The sequence below is a fragment of the Myodes glareolus genome, chromosome 14 (genome assembly GCF_982192425.1).
Source record: "Myodes glareolus chromosome 14, mMyoGla1.1, whole genome shotgun sequence".
NCBI lineage: Eukaryota > Metazoa > Chordata > Mammalia > Rodentia > Cricetidae > Myodes > Myodes glareolus.
In genome coordinates, this window is record NC_142039.1 from 71,032,413 (window position 1) to 71,060,028 (window position 27,616).

At 43.7% G+C, this 27,616-nt stretch overlaps 1 protein-coding gene across 11 annotated transcripts in view; it reads right to left on the bottom strand.

Moving 5' to 3' along the window:
• Nucleotides 1-18,013, bottom strand: part of Fam193b (family with sequence similarity 193 member B) — a 34,125-nt gene extending 16,112 nt beyond the window's left edge. For 2 of the 11 annotated variants that reach the window (XM_048447749.3, XM_048447747.3), the window contains exons 1-3: nucleotides 17,712-18,012; nucleotides 2,270-2,512; nucleotides 490-721 (exon numbers count right to left, since the gene is read on the bottom strand). In XM_048447749.3, coding sequence (XP_048303706.3) covers nucleotides 490-721; nucleotides 2,270-2,512; nucleotides 17,712-17,921 — 685 coding nt within the window. In that variant the 5' untranslated portion in view covers nucleotides 17,922-18,012. Of the gene's footprint in view, nucleotides 1-489; nucleotides 722-863; nucleotides 960-2,269; nucleotides 2,513-2,900; nucleotides 8,067-11,093; nucleotides 11,155-16,316; nucleotides 16,565-16,651; nucleotides 16,845-17,711 lie in introns of those variants that run through there. The other 9 variants (XM_048447743.3, XM_085699599.2, XM_048447744.3 and 6 more) reach the window with 9 other exon arrangements.
• Nucleotides 18,014-27,616: the final 9,603 nt, after the last annotated feature.

A 27,616-nucleotide genomic window follows, 5' to 3' on the forward strand; every position in this document is an offset into this window, starting at 1 on the left:
AGTAACAATTCAAAGGCTTTTCCCTCTGGGTCTCTGAGCATTAGTATTTACTTTATAAGACTCCTGTAGCCTGCATGCCACCTGCCAGTCTCCTGTCGTTAAATACAGTGCTCTACAGCTATCCCTAAGGTAGACAAGATGTAGGAAGCCAAGGAAGCAGGGGTGGCTCAGGTTGTCAATGGTACAGAGGGCAGGCGTAGATGATCTAAATCTCACTTCCTAGGGCTTTCCGAGGCCACTTGCTCCTCAGTATGAGGACTTCTCCTAGACCCAATGTTAAGCCAATGACAGCAATGAGGACATTTTTTTCCCTATGGGCAGCATTTTATAACTTCACAGTCTTGCAGATCTTCTAGAGATAGTCAAGGTCTAGGTTGTCCCTGTTGCCATCAGAACAGGTCCATGTTTACTTACTGACTGGGTCAAAGTAGAGAGGCAAATGGCTATCTACAAAGGGGGCCCAGTACTTTCCGAAGCTTAAAGACTCACCAGGGATGGCAGGAGGACTCCCAAGTGAGCCGCCTGGCACAGCCCCGCTGGAGTGTGGGGAATTCCAGAGGCCTGAGAGCTTATGTGCTGACAGGAACGAGCTGGGATCCCAGTCCCCTGAGTTGCCATGGCAGGAAGAGGAGGAAGATGAGGATGATGAAGAAGAAGACGAGGATGAATGAGAGTCACCCCCACAAGACTGTGATTTGCAGGGTGTATGTGACAAGGAAATCTGGAAAGGAGAAAGAAAAAGGCTCATGGTCAAACCGTGGAACTGACCTGCTCCTTAAGGCCCTCAGGTTATGACTGAACCAATAAGCACAAGTCACACTGGATTATAATTAAGGGCCAAGCAAGTACTCGGAAGGGACTACCGTGTTCTCAGTTCCGTGGCTGTGTGGATAGCAAGTAAAGAGCTTCACATGGGGCAAAGCCTGTCTATGAACATGGGCCGTTTGTGAGTGTGAGGGCTGCCAACAAGACAAAAGGTCATGAATCACAAGTATGATTTAGCACTCATGCTCCCCCATCCCCTTTCTCCTTCCTTCCATTTATTTTAAAAATTTTTCAGACTTTATTTTTATTTTATGTGTTTGCCTGAATGTATGTCTGTGCACCATATGCAGACAGAGGCCAGAAGGCATCTGATCCCTTAGGACTGGAATTATACCAGTTTATGAGCCACCATGTGGGTGCTGAGAATCAAACCCCAGAGTTCTTAACCATCTTTAGCCTGAGTCTTTCATTTATTTTTTTTATTTTTATTTCTAGTCTCTATGTAGTCCTGGTTGTCCTGGAACCCACTATGTAGGGATCTGCCTGCCCCTGCCTTCCAAGCACCAGAACTAAAGGTGAATGCTGCCACACCCAGCCCTTTCTTGTTTATGATGAATACCTGTGTAAGTGTGTGATGTGTGTTCATACAGGTGTAAGTACAAATGCACATGTGTCACAGTGTACAAGTGGAGGTTAGAGGGCAACCTTGGATGCAGGTCCTCACCTTCCACCTTGTTTCAAACAGGGTCTCCTTGTTGGTTTGTCATTGTGTAAGCAAGAAGCTGGCCAACCAACTTCCAAAGAGTATTTTGTCTCCACTTCCGACTTTACTGCAGGAGCATGGGGATTAAAGACATGCACTACCACACGTGACCTTCTCTGGGTTCTGAGGACTCACACTCAGGTCCTCAAGCTTGTGTGGCAGGTGTTTGATGCATTAGCACTGACATCTCTCTGGCCCTGCTCCATCGACGTCTCTCTGACCCTCCTTTCTTTTATTCCCAGCACTAAGGAGTGAGTCCAGAGCTTTGCACACACAAGACAAACATTCTACCACTGAGCTACATTTACAGCCACAAGCGAGGAGCCTGGAAACTGAATTGATTCTGAGTAAATGAAAGTCTACAGGGAAGGAAAGCAAGAAGTCTGGCTGACATGGCTCACAAATGCCTGTTTTCCACAGCTCCCGGCTATTACTGACGTCTTCGAACTGAGGCACATCTCAGACCTTCTGACTGATCTCTGTCACAGTGGTGGCCTTCCAAACAGCCTCAGGGCTGAAGGTATCAGCATCAGGTGACAGAATAGGATCAAGATCTACCTATATCACTAACAGGCCCGGAGTCTTCTTCCCTCAGGTCTAAACCAACTTGCAAATGCTAAGTGCAGCCGGATGGTTTCTCACAGCAGCTTGGACAGAGCTTCCTGAGGTCAGGGGAAATAGCCTGACTTCCTGGAAGGAAGCAGCCCTGCATTCAGGGGTCACCTGTCAGCTGTTACCTACCGCCACTGCATGTTCTCGACCTGTCTGCCTTTCATCTTCCTCCATGCTCTTTCGGCAACTCTGGCAGACCCATAGAGGCATCTCGCCTAGGAGGTTCTTCACGAGCTTTGGCATGAAGTCAGGGGGCAGCTTCTCACCCTGCAACACCAGTCCATTTTGTGAAGGGCCTTCTTCCCAGCCTTTGCGCTCGCGGTGACACAGCAGGCAACAAGTCTGCACAGACTGACTGGAGGTGGGGGGAACCTGTCCAACACACAGACACAGGGGTTCCCAGGAGGGGGAAAGGCTGTCCTTAGAAATGATGCTAACAGTATTCATAACACCACTTATTACGTGCCAGGCACTGGGATAGGCACTTTATAAACATAATTTAGCTTTAGTCCTTGTAACAGCTCTGCAAACAAGGTGTTCTTATTCCCATTTTTTTTTTAAGATGAAGAAACAGATTTCAAGAAGTTAAATGAGTTGCCCAAGGTTACAGAGCTAGTGCATGATTGAATCCCAGTAAATCTGACTCCAAAACTCATGCTCAGAAGTCCTCAATATCAAAGAATAAAGAGATGAGGCTTCTCCTTCTCTGAATAGCCTAGGAAGGGCCACAGGTCTATGCAGGCTATAGAGCAGTCCTCACCTGGAAGGACAACAGACATGTGGTTTCTGGACTGCAGTGGGATTTTAGAGATGGGCTTGCAGACATGGTAAACAAGCAGGAAGACAGACCCTGGTGCTCGTCTCTTCTGAGTAAGGGTGCTGAAAAGAACCAAAACTCCGGGCCAGACAGACGTACAATCTCATCTCAGCCTCACCCTGGATCAGCCGACGACCTTGAGCAAGTTATTTAACTTCTCTGAGCTCTGCTTCCTACCCACCTTGCAGAGATGTGTACAATGCTACAGGCCATAGCTCAGATCATTACTTGGCCAATTTCTTCCCCCTACACAAATGTGATCCAGTCATCTAAGTTTGAAAGCTTCCTTTCATATTGGGGTCCTAACTGGGAATCTAATTATATTTATAGCCCCAATGAATAGTTTTCCTCTATTTTCCAACTCTTGTCTCCTTCCACTGACTCTGCACATGGCCCCGTCACTTCCTTTGGGCTAACAGGATGTTAGCAGATATGCTGATAGCACCAATCTGAATAGTATATGTACTTCTTGTATCTTTGCATGGAAGGCCTGCCATGATTTTGTTTGTGCCTTTGCCACACCATGAGGGAATGGCCAGACTCCTGTCCCATAGGAAGGACTTGGATAAAAGGGAGTCAGCTGATGAGATCTGTGAGTGAGCCCAGCTGCAATCAGGTCTGCTAAGAGCAGCAGCAATACCCATCAAGCAGTAGACTCAGGAGGAATGGTAAATGGTACTGTTTTAAGCCACTAGGTTACATGGTGGTTTGCTCCACAACTCTGTATAACTTTCAGATTTACCCTCCACTAGGTGATGTGTTTGTAAACTGTTGTTTCATGTGACAACACCTTCTCACAAGGAGCTGGTATCAGAAGAGCCTGAAGTCTGCCATGCTGCCATCACACTAACCTGGGTCCCTGGTTTTTCAAAAAAGAAAGGAACCAGAAGTGACACCAGGAGCATAAGAAACACTAGGGAAGTACAGGGGCATGGAGAAGAGTGCCAGAAAAGACATTTTACAAGTAGAATCTATAAAAGACAAAGCCGAAACACTGCCAAGGGGTTGTCTCAGTGTGCAAGACAGCTGCTTAATGTAAACTCATCTGTCATCCCACAAGCACGGAAGGGTGATAGAGGAAAATGATTTGAGAAATTAAGGCAAAGGAGGACTTTTTTAATGCAAATATTTCTATGTTGTGTGTATGTGTGTGCACATTTGGGCACCCATGTAGAGGTCAGAGAACAAGTTGCTGAAGTTGCTCTCTCCTGGGGGTTGAACTCAAGCTGTCAAGCTTGGCAGCAGGCTCCTGTAATTGTTAAGCCATCTCACAGGCCCCAAAGGGGGACTTTCTGAGAACAGTACTTAGGGCATTTCTCAAAGCTGTCAGGTGAGTTGTAGTAAGTGCAGGTAGAAGCGGGACTTTGTTCCCAGTGAACAGCAAGAGTGCCACAGGCAGCACCAGGATGGGGAGCTTCACAACAGCTCGTCTCACCTGGGCGTGAGCGTCCTAAAATCATTACATGGGTTGTTGTTGCTGGGTTTTCTTCTTTGTTTTAGTTTTAGAGACAGGGTCTCATGAAGCTCAGGCTGGCTTTGAACTCATTATGTCTCAAAGGGTGATTTTGAAGTCTTCATCTTCCTGCATCTACTCCTAAGTGCTGGGATTATGGGCATGTGCCAGCATGTCTGGCCATAAAAAATACTTTGAAAAGAGTGAAAATCTTCTTCAAATAAATCTTTTCTCTCTCAGTACTAGAGATCAAAACCAGGTCCTATGCATTTAAATCTTTTTACAGTCTATAAAGTAGAACAAACAGGGTTTTTAAAAATGTTGGATTTTTGTGAGGCTTTCTTTTCTTTCTCTTTTGGAGATAGGGTCTATGTAGACCAAGGGTGGTCTGGAAGTCACTATGTAGGTCAGACTGGTCTTGAACTCAGAAATCCACATGCCTCTTCTTTCCAAATGCTGAGACTAAACATGTGTTATCATGCTGGCTAATTAATGGTTTTGAACAATAATTCAATTCACAATGAATACCCCACAGTACAAAAAATGCCTTCTCAGAGATCTCTCAGGGCGGGAGAGATGGCAATGGCTAAGAGCACTGGTTGCTCTTCCGGGGCACTTGGGATTGATTCCCAGCACCAACATGGACACTCACAATCATCTCTTAACTCCATTTCCAGGGTGCCCAATGTCCTCTTCTGGCCTCTGCTCTAACCAGGCATGCACATGGTGCACAGTCATATATGCAGGTAAAACATTCACACGCATACATTTTTAAAAAATGTTTTCTATATTCTTTCAAAATCAAACATGGAATTCTTATAATTTGAGCATGTGACAAATGTGACTGTTCTCAGAGTAACTGTGGGTGTGCTGTGGTACAGGGGACACAGGCTTTGCTAGTCATCCTGAGCTACTATCACTTAAAGCTGGACGATACTGGCCGGTCCTACTTACTCCTCTGCTTATCTAACATGGGATTAAGTCCTAACTTGCAGGGTCAGCTTTGAGAATGAAATGTGATAAAGAGCCGCCACCAGTGCCAAACAGGTGGCACAAGCTCCATGTATGTAGTCACTGAATTTTACACGAATAAGAACTTGTCATATACAATGAATGCAAGATGACTTGTTTGGTATTGCTTTTTAGTGTGTGGGGGGAGGGTTGGGGTCTGACAGATCTGACATTGTAGTCAAGGCTGCCCTTATAACAATCCTCCTGCTTCAGCCGTCTAAGTGCTAGGATTAGTCATAAACTTCTATGCCTGGTTTCTGTTAAACATCTTAACTTCTGCTTTTAACTCCACAACATCAAATGCTTAAGTCCCCGAAATATTCTGCACTTACCTACCTCTCCCTTTGCTAAAGAGAGTCTTCTACTTAAGAGCCTTTTATCCGCATTTCCCTTAAAGGCCCCACACAAATCCACACGTTCTAGACAATCTAAAAGAGTTCTCTTATAACCACCTCTCTGCCCTATGTCCATCCAGAACATTGTGCTATTTATTTCATTTATTCTCCTGTTTTGTGTTTGGTTTTTTTTTTTTCCTTTGGAGACAGGGTCTCTCTAATGTAGCTCACTATGCAGACCAGGCTGCCCTCAAACTCACAGAGATCCTCCTGCCTTCCCAAGTGCTGGGACTAAAAGCTTGTGCCACCACACCCAGCTTCATTTTGGGTGCAGACAGTGCAGCAGAGAGCAGCAGATCTGTGAAGTATCCTCACAGCATCATAGCTTGCCTTGGTGAGACCATTCCTGAGAACTGCTTGCTATAGAGCAGGTATGTCCTCACCTCTCTATCCCACCCTTCTACCTGTGTGGTTCCAATTTCAAATAGGGAAAAAAATGGGAGCCGGCAGTCTTCAAGGATTACAGTGTGCTCCCAGCAAAGGAAACAATGTGACTCTTTCTAGTGCTAAATTAAGCCACAAAATAAATGAACTAGCCATTAATGAAAGTCACTCTATAGGGCAGGCTGTCTTTCCTAGTAAAGGAAGAAGCACATATGGAAAGCTAATTAAGCTTTAACTGAAGCAGGGACACCATCTGCATTGCCCAGAGTTGCCCAGAGGGCTAAGTGACAATAGAAGAAAACATTCAGCTAAAGGGATCAAGACAGTAAGTACTCAATTTATAAACTAGGCTCTTTGGCTGTTTTGTTCCTAACAAGTCTACACTAGGGACTGGCTATCCACGGTGTTCTCTTAAGTTTAGTATACCTTTCAGGACCATGCAATGTGGAGTGGCTGCCCCCAAAGCCCCAATGTTCTATAGGTGAGGAGATTTTCTGTTTCTTTTCTTGTTTTAAGAAAAGATCTCAGTTGGGTGTGGTGGTACACACCTTTAATCCCAGCACTTGAGAGGCCAAGGTAGACAGACCTCTGAATTTGAGGCCTAGCTGGTCTACAAAGCAAGTTCCAAGACAGCCAAAGCTACACAGAGAAATCCTTGTCTAGAAAAACCCAAGGTGGGTGTTTCATTATATAGTCCAGGCTGCCATGGAATTCACAATCTTCTTGTCTCAGCCTCCTGAGTGCTACAACTACAGGTGTGTGCCACCATACCTGACTGTCTCTGATATTTTCATCTCTGCTTTAATTTTTATTTATTTTTTAAATATTTATTTTATTATCTTTAATTATATGTATGTTTACAAGTGCTTTTGGAAGCCAGAGGTATTGGAGATAATTATAGGCAGTTGTGAGTCACCCTAACATGGATGCTGGGAATCAAACTCAGGTCCCTCTGCAAGAACAGTACACACTCTTAACCACCAAGTCATCTTTCCAACTCTAAATCACATTCAGTGTGTGTGTGTGTGCACATGTCTGAAGGCTGGAGACCAACCTTCAGCATCAGACTCTCTTTCTACTATGTGGGTCCAGGAATCCAGCAAGGTTATTAACCTTGCAGATACAAATCTTTTCTGCTGAGCCCTCTTGCTGGCCCCACAACTCTGCTTTAACTGCTAAGGGTGGTAAGAATCCCAAGACCTAGAAATGCTACAGATTCTTCTAATCAATGCTATGGCTGAGATAAGCTCTTGGTTTGGGGTTCCTTTGACTGCAATCTCCTGTTATTTTTTTAAATTTTGGCAAACATGGCCCCTTATGCCTTGAATCAGTGAACCTAGGCTTTCAACTTGCTGTTCTCAAAGCTTCTATTGTTATCCCTGAACAAAATATGGTCATCAAGTGGACGAAAACACCCAGCATTTTTTTCTTCACAAAGGCTCATCGAACTAATTCTTAGTCCCAGAATCCCTGGGCAGAAACTAATTGTTCCCACTCACCTTAGATTAAATTTCAGAGTCTCTGGGGTATAGGTTTGTTTAGTTTTAAGCAAAACAAGAAGAAGGAAAAATTCTAGTGGTTCTGTTGGTTTTATGTCTTGTCAAAAGACTTCAGGGTAATGGCCTCACTCTTAAAGTGAAGCCAGAGTCTCTGTAGAGCGGGGCTGCTCACAGGGAATCCTGCTATAGTGCGCACATCCCCAGAGCAGAGGAAGCTGGGATGTGGAACCACTGGAACCAGTGTCTCTGCTCCCAACCAGCTTCATTCAAGAAGCAGTAAGCTAAGGCAACCAGCATTTCCTGGATAAGCAGATCAAAGGAAAAGTTGTTGTTTTTCTTCATGTAATACCAGTTTTAAACTGAAAGAATGTCTTTGTTATTCAGACATGGTTATTAGCAAATATTGTCTCAAAAAATAAATATATAAACAAAACAAGTCTACTTCAAGAAAAACAGTCAAGTATTTGTGGCTAATGATAAAAATTCAAGCTTTCAAGCAAAAACTCAAGTTTAAAAGTTGAGTAAAAGTTTAAAAGTCAAGTTTAAAAGGCATGGTAGCTCATACATCTACTTTCAGCACTTCAGAAAGGTGAGGCAGGAGGATCACCATGAATTTGTGGCCAGCCTGGGCTACAGAGTGAGAATCTACCTCAAGAACAAAAAACAATACAAAATAACTTAGAATTCTGGAAAACTTGTATCACTTATCATGAGTTTTAGAGTGTTTCAATACTTGTCTGAGGAAATCAGTGTGTCATTAACAAATGTTATTTTGGGGGCATGATAAATGAAATTCACTTTCCAAATGACTAAAGCATAATTTCACAGAATTATTATTGGTAAAGAATAATTTAGATTACATCTGAAATGTAGATGCACAACAGATTTTATTTTATTCATTTTTTTTTTCCTGAGACAAAGTAAGGTTTCTCTGTGTAACAACTCTGGCTGTCCTGGAACTCACTCTGTAGACCAGGCTGGCCTCGAACTCACAGAGATCCATCACAGAGATGAAGGTATGCACCATCATCACCCAGTTCATATTATTTTTTTACTTTTGTTTGGAGACAGGGTTTTACCATGTAGCTTTGGTTGGTCTGGGACTATGTAGACCAGGCTGTCCTCAAAATCAAAGATCCACCTGCCTCTTCAATTAAAGTTATGTACAACCATGGATTTTTTTTTAAGATTTATTTATTATGTATATAGTGTTCTCCTGCATGCATGCCTGCCAGAAGAGAGCACCAGAACTCATTACAGACGGGTGTGAGCCAGCATGTAATTGCTGAGAATTGAACTCAGGACCTCTGGAAGAACAGTTAGTGCTCTTAACCTCTGAGCCATCTCTCAAGCCCAGACAATGGATTTTTAATGTAAAATGAATATAAAGACTTCAACAAACTCACAGTTTTGTGCAGGCTGAGCAAGCACTCTCCCATCTGAACTACATCTCCAACCTGAGAATCCATCTTTATTCTGTGTGTGTGTGTGTAGGAGAGTGTGGGTGTGTGTAACAACTACCACTCTCTGCCTATATCCTTGGGCTTGGGTATCTCTTACTGAACCTGAAGTTAGTCATTTTTGGCTAAGCTGGCTGGTGGACCAGGAAGCTTCAGCAATCCTCTTGTTTTCACATACTGCCACCTCCAGCTCTTGTTGGGGTTACAAGTACATATGACTATGGTAGCTTTTCATTTGAGTGCTGAAGATTCAAATTCTGATTCTCATACTTACAGAGCAAGCCTCCTTCCCCAGGTTTACTTTACTAAAAAGTTTGCAAAAATTAGAACAGGAAAATTTTCTGTTCAATGTATAAAATTAAATACATATAATTACTATTTTTAAAAATAGCACACTTATTATTGTATATATGAGTATACATGCACAGGGGCACATACACCGTACCATGTGTGTGGATAACTTCCATGAGTCCTCCTCTCCTTCCACCATGTAAGTCCCAGGGATTGAGCTCAAGTTCTCAGGCTTAGCCTTTACTTGCTGAGCCATCTCACTGTCCCCCAAATAATTATTTTTAATAAAAGCTGCAATTTATGTTAATGTGGTAACTTAAATTATTTTTTTTCCAGTACTGGAGATCAAACCCAGGACCTACTATGTACTAGGCAATAATCCTTGTCAACAATTATATGGCTTGTGGTGTATCCGGACAGCTTTTGGGGCATGACTCCAGTTTTTCATGTTGGCATTTCTGTCCAGTTTGACAAGGGTCAGAAAATAACCCTGATCAACAGACCAACGGGTGCCATGATCTGTTATGAAGCTAGACTGATTTTCAACATTAGCCTAGTCTCAGTCTCCTAAGAGTTCCTTCCAGTCCCAAGAGTTCATATATGTTTGCACCAGATTTCCCAAGACACAGCTGTATCTATCTAGCTGCCCTGCAACAGCTTCCAAATTCTATTCTGAAATAGCCCATGAGAGTACTCTCCTCTCAAGATACCAAACTCCAAGAGCTTCCCTGACACCAAGGCAAAGTAGATGACAATAGCAGCTGAAATTTCTATGTCTAACACTGTGCTACACACTGGAAAAGTCATTGATAAATTTCTAGCATCCTGTAAGATCCAAGTCAAAGGTCAAGGGAACTGTGTACTAAGCTAAGTTAAGGGCATTCTAGTATGGCACCTGTCACAATGTGCCATATTCCTGCGGTACAGATTGCTATTGACCATTTACATATGTTCAGAAACCACATATGACTTGCTGCCTGTTACATAGCAGGCGTTAAATAAATGGAATTTTAATGCCCTTCCAGCTCAATGTCTCAACTACTTAAGATCAAGAATGGAATTTAAAATGGCAACACTAGTCCCTTTACTAAAATGTTATGCTGAAGGCATGGCTCTGATAAGAAGGCAACCAGAGCTAAGACTCAGAATTCTAGAAATCAGAGCTGCCGTTCATGCTCTGGAAGCTGAGCAAACCCCACCTCAGCGGTTTGGAACTTTTACTACAATTCTTACTCAGGTGTGGCCCTTCCAGGAGACAGAAAACAGCTTCATGCTGTGCGGTCAACTGGTAGAAAACCTTCCTCGGTTGTACAAGCTGAGAAAGGACAGAGCAATGGGGCTGCGATGCTAGCGTCCCTACAAGCCTATCCAATCCACTCAAGATGCTTCAAAACAAGTAGCCAAGAGAAGGCCCAACTGAATCCTTGGGTCAACGCTGCTTTACTACCCTTAACTCCAGGACAGGTCTCTCGCAGGGAAGAGCATGAACTTTGGAGACATGGTTCTAAGTTCAAATTGCTGTTTCGCCATTTTCAGTATTTCGGAGCACAACTCAAATTCTCTGAGTCTCGATTTATGAAATGGGAATAACACCATACTTCACAGAGTTGTGAGGACAGAAGGAAATAAATTATGTAAAGTACCTGGCCTGGGTCTGGCACACAGTAGGTGCTCAATACCCGTTAGTTTCTTTCCTCTTCTGCCCTGGAAGAAATGACAGGGAAACTTACTAAGTGAGACTTGCCCAAACCAAATGGATTACTTGAAGCACAGGACAGAGGACTAAACAGTGACCTTCAAGGCATTTTCAACCCCCATGTTATACAACATGGCCCTCGTTTCCTAATAAAGACCTTCAATGTTTGCAGTTCCTCTGGCCCTTTTTTCTGCCTTAGTTTCCCCACACTCCCTTTCAGAATAGAAATACCTACTTCTTTCATTCTAAGGAGGGTTATCAAAAAGAGAGCCAAGAGCTTTGGCTGGAGGATAAAGGGAGATAAAACGGTTTATGAAACTGCAGCATGTTCCTCTTGCTACTCAGCTAACAGCCACCTACTGTAAACGATAAGAATGATAGAGAAGTGACAACTCCAACCCTTCCAAGTACACAAGCTTGCCTTTCCTTAGTTCTTACCTGCCTGTGAAGGACCATTAAATACTCCCCTCCCCAGTTACACAATGCATCACCTCTTTTTTCCTCAAATCCTCCAAGTGCATGGTCAGAAAGAACGGGGTGCTCTGTTCTGGACTGCCCTATGCTCTTTCTTATTTCTTTAAAACAGAGGTGATCTCTTATCTTAAACAAACAAACAAACAAAACAAAAAACGGGGTCTTATTATGTAACCCTGGCTGGCCTCAAACTCACAGAAATCCACCTGCCTCTGCCTCAAGTGGTGAGATTACAGGCATGTACCACCATGCATGGCTGTAGCTCACATCACCTGTCATCTCTACAATACCACAGGATTTCCAAGGACAGACAAAGTGTTCCAATTATGCAGCAGAGGCACTCAGTAGGCTAATATACAATAGGAAACTAGCAGCTGATATTATTAATAAGTCAACAACTGAAGAAGTGGAGGAAGGCAGTTTCTTTCTGTGTATATATGAGCATATGAATGTTGCAGGAAATATTACAAGCTTGTATTAGCCCACCTACTGGGGCATGGCCTCTCTTATTATTTATAGGAAAGCCGAGAGCGTGAGCCCCTTTTCACTCGTTCCCCTTGCTCCATGCCGTGCCAGTCGGCTGCTCCTTTGGGTCGGTCAAACGGAGAACTCTGATTTGTGAGTTTACCCCTTAATAAATGCCTATTTCTTATTTCTGAGCTAGTGTGGGATTTCTTTTAAGCATCTGACCACCATAACTCCTGGCACACCTGGCGCCCTACGTGGGGCTCGAACCGACAACCCTGAGTTTAAGAGTCTCTTGCTTTACCGACTGAGCTAGCTGGGCAGCCAGGACAAACAAAGCGACCCCGCTCTCCTTGCAACATATGAATATTTTGCCTAGATGTGTGTCTGGTGCCCACAGAAGCCAAAAGAAAGTGCTGGATCCCTGGAACTAGTGTTACAGGTGGTTGTGAGCCACCATGTGAATGCTGAGAATTGAATCCTGGTTTTTTGGAAGAGCAGTGTTTGTTTTTAACCCCCAAGCCAAGTCTCCAGTCCCTGTTTTAGTTTTTTTAGGTGATGTTAAGGACCAAACCCAAAGCCTTAAACTTAGGCAAGTTTTCTACTATTGAGCTATATCTTCAAGTCTCCAGCCCTTTAAAAAACCCCACAATGCTAGGCTTCTTCAAGTTAGCAGCTCCTAGATTCAGCCATACTTAGCATCTCTTAGAACAATCCAAAAATGGATCCTGGGTGGGCTCCAGCTCTAGCTGGGGAGGTCTGGGATGGGGCTGAACAAAGAACATAGGATCTGGACATTAGTTAGGGCTAGCAAGAGGGAGACATGGACTAGAGAATCACTTTGTCATGTAGTATCACAGAGGGTTTACCACATCAAGTCTGCCCTCCTGCTTAACACATTTCATTGACTCCTTGATACCAAATCACTTGAGTGGAGCATCAGCCTGACTCTTCCTGCTCTCCAAATGAGCCCATGCACTGCTCACAGCCATTACAGACCAGTGAGTGTCAACCCATGGATTGTGACTCCTTTGGGGGAACCCCTTTCATAGGGTGTAAATATCAGATATCCTGCATAGCAGATATTTACATTATGATTCGTAACTAGCAAAATTAGTTAAAAATAGCAACAAAAATATTTTTATGATTGGGAGTCTCTTCAACATGAGGACCTGTATTAAAGGGTTGCAGCATTAGGAAGGCTGAGAACCACTGTTGTAGACGCTACCTTGTTTCTCCACCTTACTTTCTGGAAATATTCGACCATGAAGACAGGCTCTGAAGAGCTTCTCTGCCTCAGCTTTCCCTGGGTTACCATGTTTTCGGGTTCCCAGATAGTAAGCACCTACAATTATAGCTACAACTGTGCTAAGTGCTTGACAGATAGGAATTGTTGGTTCCTAATATTAACCCGGTGAACCTGGATTTACTGTCAATTTTATAAAGGGATAAACAAACCATGAGGGTTGAAACGCTTCCAAAGGCCACTTAAGGGGATGTAGGACTTGAGCCTTTATTCAAAGGCAGCCAACACGGCGCCTTCTCTGGTACCGCAGAATTAATGTACATACATGCTATACAGTATAAGCTCCTTGAAGACAGGAACCAGGTTTCACTCACTTCTGATTTTGCAATTAGTCCAGAGTCTGGCATTGTGGGGATCACTCAGTGTTGGCAGACTAAATGGCATGGCGAGGTATGTAACAATCATATTTTGAGCAATAAAGATCACACTGATATAACACATACTACCCTAACATGATTTAATTAAAATGGTCCCCGCTCTAAAGAACTGTAGAAACAGGAAGTGAAGGTGTTATGACCTTAATCATTGATCTATTAGCAGACACTAAACTAATAACTTTGAGACAGTTTGAGGAAATTACTTTTTTAAAAAACTGAATGGACAAGCCTTTATCTTCAAAGGTCATTAACATTTTTGCACTGAGAGTCTTTTCTGGCTTATAAAGACCTAGATAGCAGGGTTGCCCCTCGTATCACTTCCTCCCACTGGCCATGAACGTGGTGTAGGCCTGAGCCAGCAGGGGAAGGTTCTGAGGATAGAAACTACCTTGGCCTTCTGTGAGCCTCAAACAAAGGCCCTGGTTACAGAGATCATTTTGAAGCTTGCTGAGTGAATTAAACACAAAGAAATGATTTCAATAAAGATACTGACTGATCACCTGGCCAGTTTTTCAAGGGAACAGATTTACTCTGAGCAGTGGAAGAACCAGGTCTCTGGAGGCCCTTTCCACTAAACTGACTGTCCCAGGGTGCTGCAGAGAGCCAAGGGGGAAAGGAAAGGATGAGCTCACTACCGCCCACCCAGTCTCCTGAGCAAGCCTCCTGGGCGCTAACACACAAACAGGCTAGCAGACGAATGGTGTGAGACTATAGTCAGCAGGTAGAAGGAATGCTAAAGCTGACTTTGGCCACTTGGTGCAGCTCCTATCACCCAGAAGAAACTGCATAAGAGGCTGCTTCACATTTTGTTGTTGATGAGGCTCAAACAGGGAAGAAAACAGCTCTAAGACAAAGCAGGAGGAAAAGCGGGGTTGAACTCAAGTCAGTAAACTAGCTCTTACTGCCACCTTGGACTGCTTCTAGGTTTTCAGGTGACCTGCCTCTACCTTACTACCATGCTTTGCTGATAAGGCAGCACCCGTTTAAGCTTTATCTTGAAGTAAAAGGGCCAGGGAATTTGGGTGAACAGGCCAGATTTAGTGAGCTAGAACAACTGAAAGGACTTTTGGGATCCCAAATAACTTAAAGGCTTGCATCTAAAAGTGTATAGGTTATAAAAATGAATAAACAGGCATGGGAAGAGCCCAGAGGCTGGAGCACATGCTACCTGAGGGAAGCATGCGCTGCTTAGACACTACAGATGACCTGCTTGGAGAGAAGTGGGTTCAGCTCACCAAGACTCTAGGGTTTTAAGAGGAACAAGTGCAAGTGTGAAAAATCTTTTCCTATTGCTACTGACACAGGAGATGTAGCCTAGGCTGGCCTGCAACTTCCTGTGTAGCTCAGGCTAGCTTTGAGTCAAAGCTATCCTATCTCGGCCTCCCAAGTGCTAGAATTCCAGGCACAAATCACCACACCTTGTCACACATTTGCTTCAGAATATCAGCTTACATTAAGATCAAAACCAAAAATAAAACAGTGTATGAGTTTGGGACTTCGAATAAGTCTGTGGACTGGAAGTGGTCTCATTTGTCATCCATGAATTTAGTTCAGCAGATAATATTAACATTGAGTTTCACTCCTTATCCACTACATTCAGACAGAGCTAAGTGGGGTCAGGAGCCAAGATCCTTAAGAAAGGCATGTCAGTGAACAAAGAAGAATGACCAACCCCCTACCCTGACACCAGGTACTTTTGAACAGGGCACAAAAGACTGTTTCCTGAATCTCGTCTCTACCCCAGGAAAAAGTGGGGCAAAATCAAAGCAGTCTGTTGATGTTCCAGTTCCCTTGAGACCATAAGAGTGAATTTTTTGTTGGATTTTTGCCTTGTATCTCTAAGTAGGAATCATTTATGTAAATATTTAATTGCTGTGGGTTTCTGTTTCTCCGTCTGAAAAACACAGTAATTATAGTCATACCACTAGTTTGTTTACTAATATTTGTTAATCACTAGGAACAAGGATCTGATAGTGATTGACAAGGCTTTTGCATTCTACAAGTTACATAGAGAAGCAGACAAAGAACTGTATTAGAGGTTAACACATTGTATTAGTGCTAGATGCTGAGGAGAAACAAGAAAGCTGGGAAGGTTAGAAGAAAGGTGGGTCAATCACCTGGCAGGAATAAAGGAATAAATTCTTGGGTTAAGCAGTAGAGTAGATAAGAATCTATAAAAACCTGAATCAGAAGAATTAATAAAGGCTGTAATTTTAGGGAAAGCTGTATTTCAATAAAACTAAATGTTAAGATGCTATCCCAACTTTCTGGCCTCTCTATGGGGCAGCAGCCTAAAGTATTGCACACCTGTTGGGAAAGAAAGAGGACAACAGGCAGCTTCCCAGCCCTCTCTTCTAGCTAACAACATTTTTGGTAGGAGGTGGTCACAAAAGGTTAGAAGGGGAAGTGATGCTTGGCTGAAAGCTAGACCCAGCAGAAGCGGAGCTTACCCTCTTAGTCTGATTTGACTAGGCTACAAAGCAGGATGATGGGGAGGCTCTGACATTCAAGAAGTTGTGGCATTTTCATTAATTAAAAATCTTCTCACCGTGATGCGAGACACAAAGGAGGCCAGCATCAAAACTGGGTTGCACTAGGCACAGACTCTGGGCTGATTCGCTCCTTCTAGTCATCTACTGAGTGCTACTGTGTAAAGGCAAAGCCTGGAATAGGTACGGAGAATCACAAACATGGCATCCTCGGAGACCCTTGTGTTTACAGTTCAGTGCGTGGGACAGACACACCAACAAGTTTCATCACAGAAGGAGTGGTGCCACCAGAGGGGAGCAAAGAGGGCTGTGGACACAAGAGGGCACTTGGTGTAACTGGGGAGATCAGGGAAAGCTTTCCAGGAATGGTACCCCAAATGGCATCCCCACTCACATGCACAATTCCAGAGATTCTACTAGAAGGCTGTCAAGAGCCATGCCTTCAGGCTGCACCAGCCTCCCAGAGTCCCCTGCTGCCCGATGCAGTGTCTGCAGAGCCAAACGCATCTTCCGCCACGCCTCATCCTCATCCGGGCGCTGCATCCGACCCTCCAAGACTCCTGCAGGGGCCTGCCTTCCTCGGCAGGCTCAGCCAAAAAACCAACTCAAAACTCTTTTGTCAGAGCAAGCTTAGGGCAAGCCACCCAGCCCCGGGTGCCACAACCCTCCCTGAGCAACTGTGGCCCACGCCGCCCCCCGCCTCTCCTGTTCTCTCTTCCGCTCAAAAGAAAGTGACCTTCCAGGTGGCAAGCTGGAAGCTTGAGAATCCTCCCGTATACTCTTACTCTCACAGGATTCACCAAACTAGGGACCTGGTGAGGGGCGGGGGCGGACAGTGGGGGACACCCTACGGGACAGGAGGTAGGGAGGAGAACAAGGGTTTCCTCCTTGGCGGAGTTGTTCTAACAGTCTTTGGGGCAGCCTGCCTGTCTGCTCCAACTGTTCTGCTGGGTGGGGAAAGGGGGGAGGTCCCAGAAGGCAGATGCGGAGGTACAGCTGTTGAGGGTAGTGGCTGCAGACAGTGCTGGGAAAGGAACGAAGTTGCTGGGGGCGGGGGCGGGAGTGGGGGCGCACCCAGGCTGCAGCCCCGAGATTCCAGCGCCCTGAGATGATCTCTTAGGGGCCAGGGCCGGGGGAATCGGATGGGTCCGAAGGGAAGCGGGGGGCAGACAACCGGGCTGTGGTCTCAGGACCTACGCCAGTCCCAGCGGCCCGGATGGCCAGTTTGGCTTCGGAGTAGGGACTGAACACTGGTCGCAAGAGGGTTGGCTGAGCTTTGATTCTGGAGAGGGGTCCAGCCTCCATTCCCGACAAGGGGACTGAAAGCGTCTACTCCAGACTTGGGATCTGGCCCCAGCCCGATAGCGTGTCCATGCCCAATCCCGCCCCACTCCCGCTCCCGCTCCGGGGAGGTGAAAGCAGCGAGCAGTCGGAGTCGCCTTGCTCGTTCCTACCTGAGGGCCTGGAGCCAGCTTGGGCTCGTCCTCTTCCCTGGGGCTGTCGCGATCCCGCTCGGCAGGCGCCTCCGGGGGCCCTGCACCCGCTCCCGCTTCCAGGCTCGGCGGCGGCTGCGGCTCGGGCGCCTGGGGCTTCTGCAGCCCCGCGGCCCGCGCCCGCTCCCGCCGGCCAGCGCCGCCGCTCGGCCTGCTCCGCCTCCGCGTCATGCCGCCTCCCGCGCCGCTTCGCCGCTCGCTGGCTCCCCTCGCGCCGCCGCCGCCTTCGCCGCCGCCGCTCCCCTCACAGGACAACAGCCAATATGGCGGCACCCGGCACCCCTCCCCGCCCGCTGCCAGCAGGTCAGAGGGCACGCCGAGTCCGCGCCGCCGCACTCGCCACTGAAGCCTCCTGCGCCATTTTTAATAAGGCCATTACCCGGCGTTCCGTCGGAGACCAGCTCTGGGGCGAGATCCTGCCCGGGGCACACGTACTAGGCTACGACCTGCCGGAGAAACACTTGTGGCATTGTGATAACGGGCCTAGTAGCTTAATGGACCGTTAACTGATGAGTGGATTAACTAATCTCTGCTACGATACTTTCACACTCATCGCCTGGCTCCTCCCTGCAGCCCTTGGAGGCAGGTACGAATTATTCTCATTTTGCAAGGGAGCAACGTGGAAGCTGCAAAATGACGACCCAAGGTTGCTAGATATCATCCAGCCACAGCCTAGGGGACTCGTGGTCAGCTTGAGGTGAAGGACACTAAGGGAAACGTGCGTCTTGTAATATGTCATTCACTGGAAGTCCCCGCGTTCTTGCTAGGGAGGACCCAGACCCAGCTCCTTCTTGAGTCTGGTGGGAAAGGTGGTCACTTAAATATATAATTACGACCAGTGTGACAAGGAATGGAACGATTAGGGCACGTACTAAGGCAATGTTTTTTAAATAGTGTTATTGCGGCAGAGGATTTTAAGGACACTCAAAGGAGAATTAGAAATATTTAACAGTTAAGCATTTAATTGTTAAAATGTCATCTCCACCCATTTTTGTGGGGGAGAAACATACCGGCACATGGAACAAACTTCTTTTTTTTTTCTTTTTTTTTTTTTAAAGTTTCAAGTGAAGTCTGTTTTATGCTTTGACCAGTGGAACTTTGAAACTTCCTGGTAGTTAGATACGGAATTTATATTGATAGCATCAGCCAGGACTGAATCTGGAACTTTAACTACGAAGAAGTAAATCAAATTTTTAAAAATTATCATATTTTATTCATCTCATTGTTTCAAGTGTGTGTGTGTGTGTGTGTGTGTGTGTGTGTGTGTGTGTGTAGGTCAGAAGACAACATGAGTTCTTTCCCTCTACCCTGTGGATCTTAGAACCATCAGCCTTGATGGCCAGCGCTTTTATCCACCAGCTATCTCTCCTGACCTATTTCTGGCTCTTTGAAACACTGTCTCATTAAGTAGCTGCCTTGACCTGAAATTCATTTTGTACACCAGACTGGCCTCCAACTTGCATTGATCCTCTCTGACTTCTGCTTCCAAGTGTGTTCATTACCCTTGGGTGTGACTATGGACAGACATTAGTGTCTCCATCAGATAATTAGAAGACTCTGGTTTATACTGCCATATAACCATTACATCTTTAGTGTGACCAAGATAAAGTGGCCTTTAAAAAATGATAGAGCCACCAGTAGTAGGAACCAAGGGAAAGGTTGCTGAGTTCAGAGTCAGATTTCGGTGTATAGTTCCAGGCTAGCAGGAGCCATGTAGTATATAACCCTGTCTCAAAAACCTAAGGGAAGGGGACATAGTTCAAGAGCAGAGTATTTGCCTGTCCTGCCGGAAGCCCTGAGGCTTCAGAGCTCAGATAGAATTGACAGAACATTCTGACAAATTTCTTCTGACAAAGACTCCAGTTTCCCGTGCTGTTGTTGAAGCGGACTGGCAGACTGGCAGGTTTTGATGTCTGGAACAGAGCAGTTTCTGCAGCCATGCTGCCATGCTTTGCCGTTCCCAGACCTTCACGGATGCCTGAAATCTGTAGAGTAGTAACCCCTCCACCGGTATAAAATGTTGTTTTGTGGGATGAATACTATGGTAACGTATATATTTCTTTTTAATTAAGTAAGCAAGGGACTGGAGAGATGATCTTCAGGCAAGCTTTGTTTGTCAGAACACAAAGTATCACTACAGGAACTCTCACCATACCTGGCTGTCCTGGAACTCGCTCTGTAGACCAGGCTGGCCTCCATCTCAGACGGTCATCTGCCACAGCTTTCTAAATTCTAGGATTAAAAGCACACCCTGCTATGCTAGGCCAGACTTCTTTTTTCTGAATATCTCTATGATTTGTTTTAATAAGCTTTTCTAAGACTTGTATCTTAGCACTCATATTAGCAACTTTTTTTAGGGATAAAAGAAGAACAATCAAACTGACAATATTTATAACTGATATTATGTAAATCCCTTCTTTTTTTTCTTTTCTTTTCTTTTTTTTTTTTTTTTTTTTTTTTTTTTTTTTTTTTTTTTTTTTTTTTTTTTTTTGGTTTTTTGAGACAGGGTTTCTCTGCAGCTTTGGAGCCTGTCTTGGAACTAGCTCTTGTAGACCAAGCTGGCCTCGAACTCATAGAGATCTGCCTGCCTCTGCCTCCCAAGTGCTGGGGTTTAAGACATGTGCCACCACCACCTGGCAGTGGCGGAGCTGGCCACTAGTTTTTACCCCATGTCTGACTCCAGGTTTTTGTTATTAAGACTAATTAGAATCAGTCTTCATCTGGCACCAAAAGTGGGGCACAAATTCACGAAAAAGCCACTTCCCTGTGACTTTGCAGCTGCTGACACAGGTTGGAGCTGTACACAGCCTGAGTCACCACCCTGCTGGCTAGGTTCTTCTTTTTTCTCCCCAAGCCCTCTGATCTGGTCTGGGTTTTTTTGTTGTAGCCTCTCTGCAGAAAAACTCACAGGCACTTGGGCTCCAAACACTGCTGGAGTTAGATCCTCACTATCAGTTGGTTCTGCATTTAGGCAGCTCCCACTACACGTGTTTCTTCCCCACAATCCCTTGTGTGCATTTTTCAGACAGTGGGCTTGTTCTCATGGTGGGTTGTGGGCTTTCCCTGGACTCCCTCCTTGGGCTTCTGCCAAACTAGGTTGCTGTCTTGAATACCTGCTTGGGATTCTACTGTTCTATGCAGCAGCAGCCAACCACACACTTCATCATCTTCATAACCTTTGTCAACAGATTAGGTCAAACAATTGGGAATTCTTTTTTTTTTAATTAATTAATTAATTTGTTTGTTTGTTTATAAAAATTTCCACTTTCTTCCCTCCTCCCCATACCCTCCCATTCCCCCCACTCCCTCTCCTTCCCCCACTCCCTCTCCTCCTTCCTCTCCAGTCCAAAGAGCAGTCAGGGTTTCCTGCCCTGTGGGAAGTTCAAGTTCCTCCCCCCTCCCTCCAGGTCTAGGAAGGTGAGCATCCAAACAGACTAGGATCCCAAACAGCCAGTACATGCAGACGAAAATAGACCCAGTGCCATTGCAAATGGCTTCTCAGTCAGCCCCCATGTCAGTCACATTCAGAGAATCCGGTTTGATCACAACAATTGGGAATTCTTAAAGGGGGGAATTTTTAAAAAGTTAAAAAGAGAAAGAAGTTTTTCTCCATGTTAAAAAAATTGGAAACACTATTACAATGGAGAGAGTTGGGTCTCTGTGTGATTACACAATGGATGGTTTTAAAATGTAACAATTAAATGAGAAGATAATTAACTTAGAAGGGATTTACTGCCAGGTGGTGGTGGCACATGTCTTAAACCCCAGCACTTGGGAGGCAGAGGCAGGCAGATCTCTATGAGTTCGAGGCCAGCTTGGTCTACAACAGCTAGTTCCAAGACAGGCTCCAAAGCTGCAGAGAAACCCTGTCTCAAAAAACCAAAAAAAGAAAAAAAAAAGAAAAAAAAAAGAAAAGAAAAGAAAAAAAGAAGGGATTTACATAATATCAGTTATAAATATTGTCAGTTTGATTGTTCTTCTTTTATCCCTAAAAAAAGTTGCTAATATGAGTGCCAAGATACAAGTCTTAGAAAAGCTTATTAAAACAAATCATAGAGATATTCAGATTTAGATGGGAGTTTAAAAAGAACCAATCTCAACATTGCATTATAAGGTTAGAGAGGAACAGCCCAAGGATTTCAAACATCCAGCCCTATTTTATCCAATCACCTTGCAGGAACTGACAGATGATGGGTATCCCCAAAGCTATGCAAGATTCCTATGGAAATGTTAGATTTGAGGAGTTTTAAGGAACTGATAGTCTCATATGGTATGCATTCACCTTTTGGGAAGCAGATGTTTAACTTAGGGTCAACTTGTAACAGAATTTTTAATCAAGACTGGAGAGACTTGGTTACAGCAGTATTGGAACCTGGTACTCAGTTACAGTGGAGGACCTGGTGTAAAGATGAGGTTAGGACCATTGAAGAATGAAGTAGGGCTAGAGGTATTGAAATCTCCCAAGACCAACTTCTTGGGGAGGGCAATTATGCTAATGTACAAAGACAGTCTGTATATGATGACCACACCTTGGCTCTATGCCCTGAGCAGCTTTGAATGCTTGAGACAGAATTGAAGACGTCAATATCTAAATTTAACTCATCTCCATTAATCTGTGCATTACCATGAGGTTGTTACCTACCAGCAAAGTTTCAGCACATCTGTCTCCAGCAGTGGTTCTATGGCTTCTCCTTTACTCTGCCCTTCTTTCTCCCAGCATTCAGTTTAGTTTCCCCCACCTAAGTTCTGCCCTATCAACAGGCCAAGGCAGTCTCTTTATTCACCAATGATATTCACAACATACAGAAGGGATCCCACATCACCTCCCCTTTTCTGTTCAAATAAAAAGGAAGGTTTTAACTTTAACATAGTAAAATTAAATATAACAAACAGGTATCAAGCAATAATTATAGTTACAATATTTATATCTAATTTCTATCTATTCTTCAAATCCATCAAAGACTCCAGAGGGATATAATATTACCTAAGTAAACAGGAAGTGCATTGAAAGCAACTTCCAAAACTCTAGAAATGACAGAGACATCTCGTTACCTGGACAGTCACCCAAAGTTCTTCTGTATGGTTGGGACATCCATATTCACCCTATTGACCCATAGTATCTGGCAGACTTTTCCATGAAGCAGGAAAACAGTTCTGCCTATATTGGCAGTTTGTCAGTCACTTTTTTCTGTGTCCTGCAGAATCTCTAGCAGACTCTTTTATGTAGCAGGAACCTTTTTTAAAAAATTTATGTATTTATTTTTTTTAAATATTTATTTATTATGTATACAATATTCTGTCTGTGTGTATGCCTGCAGGCCAGAAGAGGGCACCAGACCTCATTACAGATGGTTGTGAGCCACCATGTGGTTGCTGGGAATTGAACTCAGGACCTTTGGAAGAGCAAGCAATGCTCTTAACCTCTGAGCCATCTCTCCAGCCCCCTTTAGCAGGAACCTTGAAGGATCATCTCACCTTTAGGCAACTTCAGCAGTCATTTCTTTGCAGGTCCTGCATGATCAGTTCATCAAGCAGTCCAGGCAAGAGCAGTTTCTTGCCCAAATGGCTAAAAGATTCCATGAGGAGCTCTTCTGTGCCCATCTTCCTCTATCAACAGGCCAAGGCAGTCTCTTTATTCACCAATGGTAGTCACAGCATACAGAGGGGAATCCCACATCAAACCAGGCCCTCTAGCACAAGGTAATGATGAAGTTGATCGACTATTTGGATGAAATGTGCTAGAAAACTCAGAATTTCATAGGAAAACACCAAGTCAATCTAAAGGGTTTAAAAAAGATTTTTTTCCATTACTTGGCAGCAAGCCAAGGAAATTAATTATAAGACAATGTCCTACTTGTTCCCTGTATAACCAAACTCCACTACTGACAGAAAGTAATCCTCAGAATTTCATAAGAAAGACCGTGTTAATAACAAAGGCTTTTTTTTTAAATATTTATTTATTATGTACACAGTGTTCAGTCTCCATGTATGCCTTCAGGCCAGAAGAGGGCACCAGATCTCATTACAGATGGTTGTGAGCCACCATGTGGTTGCTGGGAATTGAACTCAGGACCTCTGGAAGAGCAGTCAGTGCTCTTAACCTCTGAGCCATCTCTCCAGCCCAATAACAAAGGTTTAAAGAAAGATTTTTCTGGGCTGGAGAGATGGCTCAATGGTTAAGAGCACTGGCTGCTCTCCCAGAGGTCCTAAGTTCAATATCCAGCAAGCACATGGTGGCTCACAACCATCTGTAATGAGATCTGGCGCCCTCTTCTGGTGTGTGGGCATACATGGAGGTAGAATGTTGTATACAGAATAAATAAATAAATCTTTAAAAAAAAAGAAAGAAAGAAAGATTTTTCTTTCATTTGGCCACAAGCCAAGGAACTTATAAGAAAATGTCCAACTTGTTCCCTGTATAACCAAATTCCACTACCTACAGAAAGTAATCCTGGGGGTACTCAAAGAAATGAAGTTTAGCAAATGGATGTGTTTGATTTTGTGGAGTTAGAAAAATTAATGTACATGCACCATACCATAGATACATATTCAGGATTTCAATGGGCAACTGCTTTGAGTTCTGAAAAAGCTGATTCTGTAATTATGCATTTATTAAAATGGTCACCCAAAATTCCTCTGTAACATTGGAGCATCCATCTTTGGCATAAAGGCATAGAATATCTGACAGAATTTTTATGAAGCTGGAAATTTGAAGGACTGTCCTGCCTTGTATTTGCAAATTCATCAGTTTCTTTCCTCTGTGTCTTGCAGAATATCCAGCAGACTCTTCTTTCTGTAAAGTGGGAATTTTGAAAAACTGTCCAGTCTTTTTCCTGCATATCCAGTCTGTACAGCTGAACAAGGCAAGGGCAGTTTCTTGCCTAAATGACTAGCCTTGCCATATTGAAAGCAAACTCCATATGATGTTTCTTCAATGCTCATCATCTTCTCTGAAGTAGATTAGTACTGTCAGGAGCATATGTGTCTCACTGTTATGAAAAGTCTCAGGTTATTAAACATCCTAAATGTCATATTCTGTAGGTCTTTGAAGTATTTGAAGACCTTCTATCTCTGTAAATATATCTGTTTAATCTTAAAAACATACCTAATATGACTACAAGTTTGATTATTATAGATGACCAACTATGAACCTCTACTTCTTGATTGTATATTACAGTTTTGAAAATATTCTTTATTGGGGGCTGGAGAGATGACTCAGTGGTTCAGAGCATTGCCTGCTCTTCCAAAGGTCCTGAGTTCAATTCCCGGCAACCACATGGTGGCTCACAACCATCTGTAATGAGGTGCCTTCTTCTGGCCTACAGAATATTGTATACATAATAAATAAATAAATAAATAAATAAATAATTTAAAAAATTCTTTATTTATTATGGATACAATGTTCTGTCTACATGTATGTTTGTACACCAAAAGGGTGCACCAGATCTCATTACAGATGGCTGTAAGACGTCTTGTGGTTGCTGGGAGTTAAACCCAGGACCTCTGGAAGAGCAGTCAGTGTTTTTAATCATTAAATCTTCTCTCCTGCCCCGTATATGACATTTTTAAGTGAGCTACATAAGCATAACACCCCAAACAGGAGTAGAAATATGCATAAAGTTAAAACAAAAATAACTTGAAATTTGTTTCAGTAAACCAAAATCCATACCAATGTAAAATATTTTGAGAATAATAGTTACTTCTTTCCTGGCAGTGGTGGCACATTGCTTTAATCCCAGAACTCAGGAGTTAGAGGCAGGCAGATCTCTCTGAGTTCGTGGCCAGCCTGGTATGTAAGAGTTAGTTCCAGGACAGACTCTAAAGCTACAGAAAAACCCTGTCTTGAAAAACAAAAGACGAAAAACAAAAAAACAGTTGCTTTTTGGATTAAAGCAGATTTAGTAATCTACCCTTTTATTGTATCATTTCAATATCCTCCCCTTTTCTTTTAGAATAAAATCCTTGAACTTGATCTCTTTTATTCAACTTTTTTCCTGTTACCAATCACAACTTATAACCAACCCCCCCCCAAAAAAATGATGACAAACATCCATAACCCTTCTTTTGGGAATATGGACATCGTTTTCTAGGGGTGCTGTCTCGGTGTCCTGGCATGTTTGGGGGTCCTGAAGAAGTCAGGATCCTGGTAAAGCCCTGGCTCGAGTCGTCTGTGAGGCTGGGCCCTCTCAGCCAGCAGACTTGCAGCTGCTCTGGGTGCAGAGCTCTGAGGAAACTTCTGGATAACCTGAGCCATTCATTTTCAGTGGTGTTTGATCCCTTTGTTCTGAAAACATGCAAACTTTTAAAGGTAACATATACATCTACATTAACATAAATATACACTGTGTGTTGTACACAAGTTAGCCAAAGATGATTTTTTTTTTTGGTTTTATGTTTGAGTAGGTAAAAAAATACACAAAACTTGTCTTGTAGTTTTTCTAGGTTTACTTCTTTATGTCTGTAGCCAGGATGTCTTCCTTAATCAAACCTGATCTTCTTTAACCCTACCTTTTCATGTTCTGTGGGAACAAAAGCATAACCTCTTGCCCAAAGCAAGTCACATTTTGACTTCCATTTTGAAGTTAAGAGACTTTTAAAATGTATAAGTTGTTTTACCTTAGCAGTTTACATAATCCAATGTTTCTCAGCAGCTCTTGTTTGTTCAGCAAAGACAACACAATAACATACAGGATCCAGACTTCCTGTGTATTTTTCATCTTTATGTGGCTCTTTTATATTAATTTATTTTTTCTTTAAAGACTTTAGTAATTCTAAACTGCTTTTTTTCTATGACTGTCTGTATTCTTTCTTTCTTTCTTTCTTTTCTTTTTTAAGCCTATATTCATTTTTGGACATATTCTAACCTTTTTAGATAGATTTCACATCTGGATCTGATTTACTGCACATCTATAACCTTTTTCTGTCTGCATGAGTTGCACGATTTAACTCATTATGTGCTGGTGACTGACCCCTCCCCTTCAGTTCCCTGAGAGCCTAGCCCCTTGATGGAGGTACAGGCAGGAGCCATGTTTATCGCCCCCACTCTGAGTAGTTTTTGTTTTCACACTGTTTTAGGCATTGTCTCCCTAGTCTCATGACATTGAGCAGTGTTCTGCCCCGTTCATAAACTCCATACAAGTGCTCGGTAGCAGGACCTCTTAAAGAACTACACCTCTCTTTACTACTAGCAGTGAGCCTACCTGAGAGAAGGTGGTCCCCAGGAAAGTGTGTTTGACTCTATGTTCCGAACTTTCTTTTTAACTTTCTCAGACTTTATGTGAATGTATGTGACCACACATTGGCTGTTGTTTGTAGGCAGGAGTTTCTATCCCACCAGCCAGCTCCCAAATAACCAACACAGAGACTTACTATTAATTATAAATACTCAACTGATAACTTAGGCTTATTACTACTTATTACTAACTAGCTCTTACAACTTAACCTGTATTTCTTATCTAAGTTCAACCATGTGTCTCTGTACCTTTCTTTAACATGGCATATTCATCTTCCTTCTCTTGGTGTCTCCTGGACTCCACCTTCCTCAGAATTTGCTCAGTCTGGCTCTCCCACCTAGCGTCTTCCTGCCTAGTGATTGGCCAGTTAGCTCTTTATTAAACCAATAAGAGTAACATTTTCACGTTGTACAAAAAGATTATTCAGCCAGGTGGTGGTGCACGCCTTTAATCCCCGTATGGGAGGCAGAGGCAGGTGGATCTCTGTGAATTCAAGTCCAGCCTGGTTTACAAGAGCTACTTCCAGGACAGACCACAAAGCTACAGAGAACCCTGTCTCAAAAAACAAACAAAAAGATTATTCCACAGCAGGCTCAAAGTTGACATTTGAGTCTATATTGTGAATTCAAGTCA